Source organism: Etheostoma spectabile, chromosome 2 (genome assembly GCF_008692095.1).
Source record: "Etheostoma spectabile isolate EspeVRDwgs_2016 chromosome 2, UIUC_Espe_1.0, whole genome shotgun sequence".
In the NCBI taxonomy this organism is placed as follows: domain Eukaryota; kingdom Metazoa; phylum Chordata; class Actinopteri; order Perciformes; family Percidae; genus Etheostoma; species Etheostoma spectabile.
The window spans coordinates 11932089-11942767 of NC_045734.1; the positions used below are offsets into that span (position 1 = coordinate 11932089).

Here is a 10679-nt window from a genome sequence, read left to right on the forward strand (position 1 = left end):
AAGAAACATCTGTCAGTCACATGTTCCAACAGTTTTGCTTACTTGAAAGATGGGTTGGTTCAAACAAAGGGTGACATGTTGTTAAGTTGTTTAACACATCTAGATGTAAATACCAGGAAATAAAACCTGAAATTCTGAACTATTGTCTCATATTCATCTTTTGATCTTAAACCCAAATGTCTTTAGTGAAAAACAAAAACAAAGGAATTTGCCTTGCAAATCCAATACTTTTGGGGGGGGGACTGTATATTAAGGAGTTGGCTAAAAAACAGAAACACCTCTTTGTATAATGCACATTTTTTTCAGATTGATGGATGACAGGAGGAACAAGGTACAAGTATCCACTCTGCTGATATTTCCTTGTCCATGTCACTTAATTTCTACCAGCTCTGGGGGTACGCTGCACTGTAGCTGGCCTCTGACCTTTCTTTGGATGTGGCCATATTATAAACTAGTTGCAAAAAAAGGGTCACACGTAAGTGGTTGAAGGAGTGGAAGATGAGGAAGTGGGGAGACCGACTGAATAAGGTTGAGCAGCTTGCTCAGTCGTTCCAGCTGAATCCTCTGGCTGCACACTACAAACCTCGACTGTGGCCATGCCAGCCTTCCTCTGTATGGAAGCTCTTCCCTCGTCAAAGAATGGCTATCAGCTTCGCTCAAAGCTGCAAAGAGGTAACACAAGACATTTCTGACGCTGTACTATTTCATCAGTTTGCATTTCCTATTTTACATCCTGTGTGAGAAAAAACTGTCATTTGTGCCTTGCATTCCCTAGGATGTACATGTTTTTGCACTTGAGAAAGAAAAGACGTCCCTGGGTCAAAGGATCTTCTTGGTTACAAGTTATAGTGAGCTGTGGCATTACTACAGGTAAATATACATTGCAAAATGAGGTGTATATTCTTTTGTGTGTTTGAAAAATGCAATGATGTGCATTGATGGTAATTTGTCTCTTGATTATTTTTTTCAGGACTTACACACAGTCCTTGATGCACTGCTATGAGGTGATACCAGAGGGCGCTGTTTGTAAGCTTTACTTTGACTTGGAGTTCCACGCGCCCTCAAACAAAGGAACTGACGGGAAAGCTATGGTGTCTTTACTCATCCAGGTAGATTCGGATTGCATTGGGAAAAACATCTAGATCATTTGTAGTATTTATCTTGTAATTTTTTTTACCTTAAAGCTGTAGGATATACAGTATATTCACCTGCCTGTGTTTTGTGTGTTGACAGTATGTTTGTGACAAGCTAATGGAAGTTTATGGGATTGAATGCTCCACAAAAAATGTCCTCAATCTTGATTCCAGTACAGAAGAGAAGTTCAGTCGACATCTCATCTTCAATCTCCAAAATGCCGCTTTCAAAGACAACATACATATGGGTATGTTCAGTGTTAAATGGAGGCAACAAAAATGTTTTTTAATTTTTATATGTTACTTCAGGTAATACAATAATTCTAAATGTAGGGGTGTGTGTCACTCAACCTGGGGGTCCGTGAAAGGTTTTTAGATTCATTCATTTAAATTATGATGATGATAAATTATGATCATGATGCATAATTTTTTTTTTTACAAATGGGTTCCTTACACATAATATCTACATTTTTAAATCTATAATAGCTAGTGCTGTCAAAAGCTTCAAGTATTTTTAACCGCTTTTCATCGCATTAATGTCATAGTTAACTCGCAATCACACATTTTTATCTATTCTAAATTTCCCTTGATTTATTTTTTTCCCATTATTTTGTCTCATTTTAATGCTCTTATCAACATGGAAAAGAGGATCAGCATCAGCTGTGTGCTTGGCCATCAAGTGGTATTTCAGACTGGACGTGCTGCGATGATAGCTCAGTTCACAACGACAAAACAGACATCACTTTGGTCTTGTCAATGGAATCATTTGGTAACTTTTAAAAAGTAAACTTTCCATCCAGATTGGCATCCGTTTCGGCGTCTCGCACTCGCCATCCACTCAAAAAGTGTGTGAGTATTTATCTGATGAGCAGGTGGTACCTTGTCTGGCAGCAACAGTGTATGAATGTGTGTGAATGGTAAATGGTTCCTGTACTATGCAAAAGCGCTTTGAGTAGTCGTTGAGACTGTAAAAGTGCTTTATAAGGGCAATCCATTTACATTTCCGTTCTAGCTAGATCCAGTGTGGTGTTGTAGTTTTTCTAACGTTACTAGTTGTCGCAACAGCATGTGAAAAAAACGACAAAGTTTACTAGACCAAAAAGAACGCCAATAAATTTGCGATATAAAATTGACGCTGTTAAAATCGGTTTGCGTGAACGCCGTTAGTAACACATTTAACCAACAGCACTAATAATAGCTCATGGATTAATTGTGTAATACAACAAATCTATAACTCTTAGAATCTGCTACATGTTTATTATCTTTCTAATACATTTATTTTTTCAGATAAAGACTTTATAAGTGTGAAAAATAGGCTACGTCAAATTATTCCAAGGGACATACATTAGGGGGTCTCTGGTATATTCTCTATCTTGTAAGGGTCCTTGGCGGAAATAAGAATGAAAACCTCTAAGTTAAAATAATATGTTTTGTTTAGGCAGGTTTGTCCATTCAATTCTTCACCCAGTCCTGAGCAGACCCAACAGTGACCTGAATGTTGGGATTAATTCACTGGCAGAAAACGGTGAAACATGGTTAGTTTTTCTGACTTAAGAAAAGGAATATTTAATTGTCTTTGCTATCATCAATGTGTTTATTTTCTCTTACTGATGTATTGACAGCGGAAAAACAGCAGAGGAGACCACAGCAAAGGCAGATGAGATGGCTGAAAGTCCACAGGCTAAGAGGTGCAAGCAGGAAGAGCGAGACCTCAGGTTCCTCCGGGTGAAAACCAAGGATGGCCAAGTGGGTCTCTTTGTTGATCTTGGTAAGAGAAACCTTAAGCTAATATTCTGCACCCCTTTTACACAGATTCTTTGTAGACATTGCCAGTATGTATGTATGTATGGATAGATAATTGTGGTTGTCATTTACAAAAACAGGTGTTTACACCAAGAACAGAAATTTCCGCCTTTACAAGTCATCAAAAGTGGGACAGAACGCTGCATTCACGTTGGCAGACGACAACAAGTTTATTGACAAACCTGAGAAGGGAATGTCTGCCGAGCAAAGTGTGTTCTTGGCTTCCTTAGTCTGTAATGTGAGGTACATTGAACACCGTTGGAAGAAAAAAGAAAGTTTTCTGTGTGCTGAAAATATTACCTTCATCAAGCCACAGCATTAGAACTCATTTATGTGTTGTGTTAGTTTCACAGGTCAAAGAATTCTTACATCAGAATCTCCAAAAACAAAGGAATCCAAAACCTTGAAGCCTGATTGCCAGCAGGGATCAGTCACAAATCCAGGTAACACCGACCTAACAGAGGCTTTTCTCTACATACACAAATAATGTTTTATATAATAGTAAGCTTATCAATATTTTTCAAGTTTAAGTTTATGTAATGTTTCCCCATCTTTCACTTGCAGACTTACTGTCTGGCTGCCTGTCGTCCCCTCATAAAGAAGTGGACAACTTTGTATTAACTGTGGTTAAAAAGGATGGTGTACATGGAAGTAAGTGTTTGGGCATTTAAAAGATATGCTTTTGCAAAAGATGTCACTTTCAAAACATTTTCATGTCTTGTTCGAGACCTTAGGGCTGCAACTAATGATCATTTTCATCATAGATTAAACAGCTGATTATTTCTTTTCAATAAACCAATGAATTAGTGTTTACTTCGACAGGCATCAGACGGTGGAACTACTTTGCTGCTGACCAACTGCTCGTCTACGACATTGCAAATTATCGCTGGTGTGAAAACGTGGAAAGGTTCCATAAAAGCAACAACATCATGTATGTGTCATGTTTTGTTAACCATCTTTAGGCATGCTCCACTTCCCTTCTGATTTGGTCTCATCCTCCTCTGCAGGATTGTTGTGGATCTCAAAAAGGAAGAGTGGTATCAGAAGTGTCATGACCCTGAATGCAGGAACTTCAGGTCCCCAAGTGAGTTGTGACCCTGAAAGCTGACATTGGGACTTATTTTATAAGTTTTATAACAACTCAAGGGCACTTGCTCTGTCTGTGGGGTGATAAAGTGCACAATGGTGGTAACACAACAACTAGTCTGAGATAATCATTTCTAATGTCTTAACAGGTTACCCACTGCCACAGGAGATCTGCGTCAGCTACATCATGACTCTGGTTGGTTGGTTTGCTTTAATTGAACTCAAATCGTGACGGGCTGAACTAAATATGCCAGACATGCTCAATACAAGCTCAAATACATGGTGTATGATAATGTATTCCAATCACTTTACAGGATGAGGAAGACCAGGCTTACTTAATGGACGATGTTGGCAACATTGTACCTAGCCAGGCACCAAACCAGGCCCCACAGAGCGCGATGCATCCAAAGGAGGAATCAGCTGACGTTTGGGGAGACGGAGAGGATGATCAGGACTATTTAGAAAGCCTGGATGACTTTGAACAAAATAGCGGAGAAATCTCTGATCAGCTTTTGCTCAAATGTATGGCAGATTTCGACTCCCAGTAGAAGGTGAGTTTTATTTTATTTTGCATCAAAGTCAACACTTCGTCATCCCATTAGCATTTACAAGCATACAAATGTAGTACAATGTACACCCAGAAGGTGTGGCTGGTGTATAAACAGATCATGAATGACAATATAGTAAAATAGGTAGTCTTCATAATAGGTCATAATTGTTCATAAAAACACTTAAAATATCTGTAACTGCTTATAACTACATCAGTGTGTTATAAACCAGTTATTAAATGTTTAAGTAGTGCTTATAAATGATAACCTGGGAGAATTAAAGTGTTGCCAATGCATGCATTAATGCACTTTATGCATTCTAACAAAAATAGGCTTGCAGCTACCAAAACATTAAGAAATCATGCATCCATGAAAACATATTTTCCAGTATAAAAAGACAGAAACTTAACACCAATTTTGGAAGAATGTATTTATTTGGAACAGTTGAGAAATAAAGATACCGTACTTATAACTTGAGCACAAAACTGCACCTTTGCCCTTTTCATATCATAAGTCATTCAAGAAAACAAAAAACAATATGGCTTGAACTGTCAAGGAGGCCTCGACGTGATGAGAAGATCAAAATCTAGTTAAAACATCTCAATTCACAACAAAATATTTAATCGCAACTGAAGTGTTGCTTTGTTGTTTGTTTTACATAAGAAAAGTTAATGTGAAATGTTTCATTGAATTAATTTAGAAAAACTTTAATAGTTTTTAATAGAAACCGTGATACCAGTGTTCAAAATATTTACTGTGAAAACGGAAATGCATAAAACAATTGAGTGTGAAGCTTTATCCTGCAACCGTTGGCACTGAAATGTGAAACAAATAAACCATGCTGGGTTAAAAGAAAACAAAAACAACCAAAAAAGGCACAAAAAGTCCATCAAGCAACATGATTCCCAAAAGGCCACAAATTAAATTTTGCACTAAAAAAGGTTCATCAATCCTTCAGCATTGAGAAACATAGATTATCAGGTACAATACTCTGCATACAAATATACTTTTTGAGCAGATACACTATTTACAGGTTTAAGGATTACATTAAATACCAACTTTAATAGATGGAACAAAACATTAAATAGGTGTGTGTGTGTATATATAAATACTTATACAGACACACACACACACACACACACAACATTAAATAGCCTGGTCAATATTAGTCACTGTTTCTGTCTCCCAAGAATTAAAACTGCAGGAAATGTTTTCATCTTTCTGACCTGGAAGTAGTCAGACTTAAAGGCAGTTTCAGGCATTAGCAGGTTACATTTCCCCTTTGTGTTTTTGACATCATTATGACATATTCTGAACTAATTAGCCAGTGACAATGGGAAACATTTTTTGGTACAATTACTAGATGAAGCAAAACATACTTCAAACTGAGATTCTCAAATGGTCACTGGCAGACAAATTGAGCAAAACCCCCCTCAATTAATAATAATATTCTGGTTGTGCGTTCTATTGGACTCTCACCTTCACTACAGTACTCCCCAATTCTGAGTTTACATTTTAATTGTGGCATAGAGTTCATCAATTTGCTCTCTGAAGTGATTCCGGAGCTCGGCTCTCTTGGCCTTCAGGGTGGGTGTCAGCAGGCCGTTCTGGACAGAAAACAGCTCAGGATGTAACGCAATGTCTCTCACCTGCAGAGAAAAGGAGCAAACAAGTTAAAATAAAACCCCAAAATATTCAGTTTACCATGAAATTATACAAAAATCAGCACATTCTTGCAACTGCTATATGTAAATATGGCCTTAATCAACTAATTATTATCAAAACAGTTGCCGATCTGTTCTGTCAGTCAATGAAATCAATTAATCAGCTAATCATTTCAACTCTAATTTGAACATGTTGAATCAAACTTTTTGCATTTAAATTAGCTGCCTGACCAAATGCAGCAGAATGGTAGATTTAGTACTTGAACGTATTTTGATTAAGGCAAACAATCACCTGCTCAAAAGACTTTAGTCCTGCTTCTTTGCCCAACCTCAGAAGGTCCTCCAGAATGGCATTCTTCACATCCTAAACAGTCAGAAAAAAATGTTAGCATGTATAGCAACAAGTATGGTGGTGTGCTTGAGCCTGTTATAGTAATAACTCTCACCTTGTTATTGCACAGCTCAGAGTAGGAGCCTTCAATCCCCTTTTTCTTGATCCAAATAGGTAAAAAGTCTGGATCAGGTACCACTATACCCACCAAACATGCCTGGAAAATGCAACACAGATAACATAAAGATTAGTGTCTCACAACTGTACCAAACTAGAAACTGTACTCTTCACTATGATAAGAACCAGTGTCACATGAATTACTAACCTGTAAACTGTCGCCATGAACGAATATCTGGGCCACTGGATCACTGAGATTATACACGCATTCTATTTTCTCGGGAGCGACGTATTCCCCTTGTGCCAGTTTGAAAATGTGCTTCTTTCTGTCAATGATCTTCAGAGTGCCGTTCTACAACAAACCACAACAAAAACACAACTGGAAATTAAATATATATATACTGATTGGTGGTCGGCAGACAAAAATGAACTAAGTTAAGTATATTGAGCTGAAAACATCTTTTAGTTACTTTGTTTACTTAGCTATTTCGTAAGCAAAAAAACGGTGTGCAGTTTTATTATCTAGGCAAATACAAATATCGGATCGGGACTTTGTTTTGGCAGATATTCAATACATGTGATCGGGATTGGGGGACAAAAAAGCTGATCGGGACGTCCCTATCTATCCACAACAATCAACGATGAATAGTGCCCTTCAGCCTGCCCCGCTTACAGGAAGCCATTTCCCAATATCTCCTGTGTGCAGCCATCCATCCTGGTCGATTGCCTCTGCAGTTTTCTCAGGATCTTTTAGATATCCCTTGAATACATTTGGTCCTTTGACACACACCTAGAGGGAGAGATAACATTGACAAAAATCATATTTTTCACTCAAGAAAATGCCACATATGCAGACAATATCATTTTTATCCATTGTAAGGGGGGGGGGGGGGCAGCTTTAGGGATGGCACTGTAGGTTAGTCAGTTGCTCCACCAATTTAGTCCAGACGGAGCCATCTCTACAGCTATTGCATGGATTTCCATGACATTTTCTACAGGCGTCCATGGTGCCAAGAGAACGAATCAGACTTTGGTTATCCTCTGGCTTTTCTTCCAGAACCACCAGCAGGTCAAAGGTTTATATTTGTCCAATACTGCAGATATTTGGTTAGAAACTAATGCTGTTTCCATCAGCCTCAGCTGTCCTTTGTGTGTAATGCTAATTAGCAAAAGATATCACGCTAACATGCAAACTAGGATGGCAAACATGGTAAATATTACACCTGCTAGACATCAGCTTGTTGTCATTGTATGTTATGTATGTACATTATGTTAGCATGCCAACTTTAGCATTTAGACTCTTAACTTGCTGGAAAATTAAGTTGTTCATTGCGTTTTATCATGATTTAACTTTGCTTTCTTTGCTTATTTATTTATTCTCCTCTGCATTCAAGTGTATTTTCTGACCCTCACTACACTGTAATAAAAGGTTTAACATACAGTTTTTCTCATTTCTTTTGGTTCTTTTCATAAACTATGCCTGACATCAAACTTCTCTTCAGAGATAACAAATGTTAACATGGAGTGGTTTTAGAATAACCTACACTGGCCATGTTAATTGTGATGACCACAAATGGAATTACAACAGTATGGCTTCATGTGCTTTTAGTTCTTACTTGACATGGGCTATATTGGGCTGTGTATATACAGAAAGGGATGATGAAGATGAATTCACTATTTGGTTTTGGTCTCAGTTTATAATCATAAAAAGTCAATACAATTCTAGAATTAACCTTCAAGTATAAGTTATGTATCTCTACAAAGTACTGTTAGTTAAATACAAAGCAAGTACATACATTTTACCACCCACGGAATGTATTCGATTGTTACTAAAAAAAAGAAGCACTCATCACCTCTCCCTCTCCATTGGCTGCCAGGTAGTTCATTTCTACTACATCCACTAATTTAACGGCGTTGCAGGGCAGAGGAGGCCCAACGTGACCTGAAGACACAACATAGTCACAGTTCAGTTTCATGGTTCAAATTTTAAAACAAAATTTCACTCATGGGCCGTAATACATGAGGATGAACAATAGTTGGTACCTGCTGTCCAGTCCCCAGGCATTGTCATAGAGCACCCAGCGGTACATTCAGTCTGGCCGTAGCCTTCATAAAACTGGAGTGTAGAGGATGTTTTTTAGTGGCATTCACAAAAACAAAAGTTATTGATAAAGACTGGCCAACCAATCAATGAGATTGGCAAGTGGATGTGGCTCACCTGACAGCCCAGTGCAGCTCGTAGGAACGTGAGAATTGTTGGAGACACCGGTGCTGCTCCTGTAATGATGAGTCTGACACGACCACCCAGGCTTGCCTGCAAAGTGTAAAACAAACAGGAAGACCATTGTTTGTTATACATAACATACATTATTATACACATAAAACCTACTGGTGGTTCAAATAAGATTACTGTAAGGAACTTAAACAATAACATTAAGAAATGCTAAATGTATAGAAATAGGTATTTAACATTCTGTTTAAGTACCTGCTAACAGAGGACCGAGCCTCATTCAAAGGAAAGTATGCGTGGTATGTAAGTAGGCTTTTTGTTTTTTTAAGCAAGTGGAAAAAGTAAACAAAAACAAAAGATGCAATGTTTACCTGCACTTTTTTAAAGATGAGTTTGTCCCACATGCTGTCTTTTCTAACCACACCACATTTAAGTTCTGCCTCCTTCCTTCTGAAAGCTAAATCGAGCAGCCATTTCTTCAGAGGCGTGTTGGCTTGACTAAAAACCTGTGAAGAATTGAGCTTAATTTTAAATCACATATACACACATATATATATATATATATATATATATCAAATATTAAACAAGGCAGAAGACCATAAAAATTGGACATTTAGTAAGTAAACAAAAATTTCCTGCAGAAAGTGCTTGTGAATGCTGAAAAGCTAAATTGCTAAAGCTAGACTGGATTGCTGGAAAAGTCAGTTTAGAATGCAGAATAAGTAAAATAGTATAGTAGATCGAAAAAGTCATAGTATAGTGAGTTGAAAGATGATAAAATTGTATATTATAGTGAAAAAGTCATAATAGAGTGTAAAAAAAGTGACAAAAAGTCATTGGATAGTATGATGGAAAAAAGCTATTAAAAGTGATAGTATAGTATGACCAAAAGTTGAAAAAATTGGTCATAAAGTAATAGTTTAGCATGTCAAATAAAAGTGACAAAAAAGTCATAGTATGTTAAAAAAGTTAAAAAGTTATTTATCTATAAATTACAGGAATGTCTGTGTGTTATTCGCATATCTCTCGAACTATAAGTCCGATGGATTTCAAACTTACAGGCACGAGTAAGTGCAGTGCCGAGTTTGACGTTGTTTGGATTACAACTGCAAAATATATCATTAAATATAAATCGTAAAAGAAGCACACAGCGCTGTACCAGAGACAGAGAGGGTCAAAGAAAGCGGCAAAGCTTTGGCAGCTAAAATGTGAAATACACCTCAGACCCACAAAAATGTGCAAAATAGCACTACTTTGCACTGAGTGGTTCAGTGCCTTGCTCAAGGGCACCTTTGCAGTGCTCGGCTACAAGTCCACACTCTCCATTCTTATGGAGAACTTGAACCTACAACCCTCTGATTCCCAACCCAACTGCCTACACACTGGGCTACTGTCACCACCAATACAGTTTTATAAAAAAAGTCATAGGATAGTGTGTTAAAAAAAGCTAATAAAAAAGTCATAGTATAGTCATGTCAAAAAAATTGTGTAACACACTTGTACTTGTGAAAAAAAAGTGAAAAAAGTCATAGTATAGTAGATTGAAAAAAGTGATGAAAAAAAGTCATAGTACAGTATGACTAAATGTCATAGTATAGTAAAAAAAAGTCATAGTATAATATGTAGAAAAATATCTGTTTAGAATGTGAAAAAAAGGTGACGGAAAAAAGTCATAGTATAGTATGTCGAAAAAAGTCATAGAATAGTATGTCGAAATAAAAGTCATAGTATAGTATGTTGAAAAAAAGTCATAGTATAGCATGTTGA

General features: G+C 37.2%; 2 protein-coding genes and 1 long non-coding RNA gene across 5 annotated transcripts in view; 1 reads left to right on the top strand and 2 right to left on the bottom strand.

Moving 5' to 3' along the window:
- Positions 1 to 277: 277 nt before the first annotated feature.
- Positions 278 to 8249, top strand: primpol (primase and polymerase (DNA-directed)). Its single transcript, XM_032531780.1, has 14 exons — positions 278 to 672; positions 776 to 870; positions 971 to 1109; positions 1234 to 1381; positions 2572 to 2668; positions 2756 to 2901; positions 3017 to 3179; positions 3282 to 3379; positions 3501 to 3587; positions 3759 to 3867; positions 3944 to 4020; positions 4172 to 4218; positions 4337 to 4573; positions 6740 to 8249. Exons 1-13 carry the CDS (start codon positions 499 to 501, stop codon positions 4568 to 4570), a joined length of 1614 nt encoding a protein of 537 aa, XP_032387671.1. The 5' UTR covers positions 278 to 498; the 3' UTR covers positions 4571 to 4573; positions 6740 to 8249.
- The window catches only part of LOC116699793 (uncharacterized), a 19431-nt gene continuing 11139 nt past the window's right edge, over positions 2388 to 10679 (bottom strand). The window contains exon 3 of the long non-coding RNA XR_004334505.1: positions 2388 to 2541. This is a non-coding gene — a long non-coding RNA (uncharacterized LOC116699793). The remainder of the gene's footprint in view (positions 2542 to 10679) is intronic.
- acsl1a (acyl-CoA synthetase long chain family member 1a) overlaps positions 4986 to 10679 on the bottom strand; it is a 20565-nt gene continuing 14871 nt past the window's right edge. For all 3 annotated transcript variants that reach the window (XM_032531507.1, XM_032531518.1, XM_032531499.1), the window contains exons 13-21: positions 9284 to 9418; positions 8901 to 8996; positions 8726 to 8798; positions 8536 to 8624; positions 7356 to 7472; positions 6891 to 7034; positions 6681 to 6782; positions 6527 to 6598; positions 4986 to 6219 (exon numbers count right to left, since the gene is read on the bottom strand). In XM_032531507.1, coding sequence (XP_032387398.1) covers positions 6079 to 6219; positions 6527 to 6598; positions 6681 to 6782; positions 6891 to 7034; positions 7356 to 7472; positions 8536 to 8624; positions 8726 to 8798; positions 8901 to 8996; positions 9284 to 9418 — 969 coding nt within the window. In that variant the 3' untranslated portion in view covers positions 4986 to 6078. The remainder of the gene's footprint in view (positions 6220 to 6526; positions 6599 to 6680; positions 6783 to 6890; positions 7035 to 7355; positions 7473 to 8535; positions 8625 to 8725; positions 8799 to 8900; positions 8997 to 9283; positions 9419 to 10679) is intronic.

Coding starts and splice junctions, on each gene's coding strand:
- primpol (XM_032531780.1), top strand. CDS start 499: ATGAGGAAGTGGGGAGACCGACTGAATAAGGTTGAGCAGCTTGCTCAG. Junction 673..775: donor TCGCTCAAAGCTGCAAAGAG/GTAACACAAGAC, acceptor TGCATTCCCTAG/GATGTACATGTTTTTGCACT. Junction 3,868..3,943: donor CATAAAAGCAACAACATCAT/GTATGTGTCATG, acceptor CCTCCTCTGCAG/GATTGTTGTGGATCTCAAAA.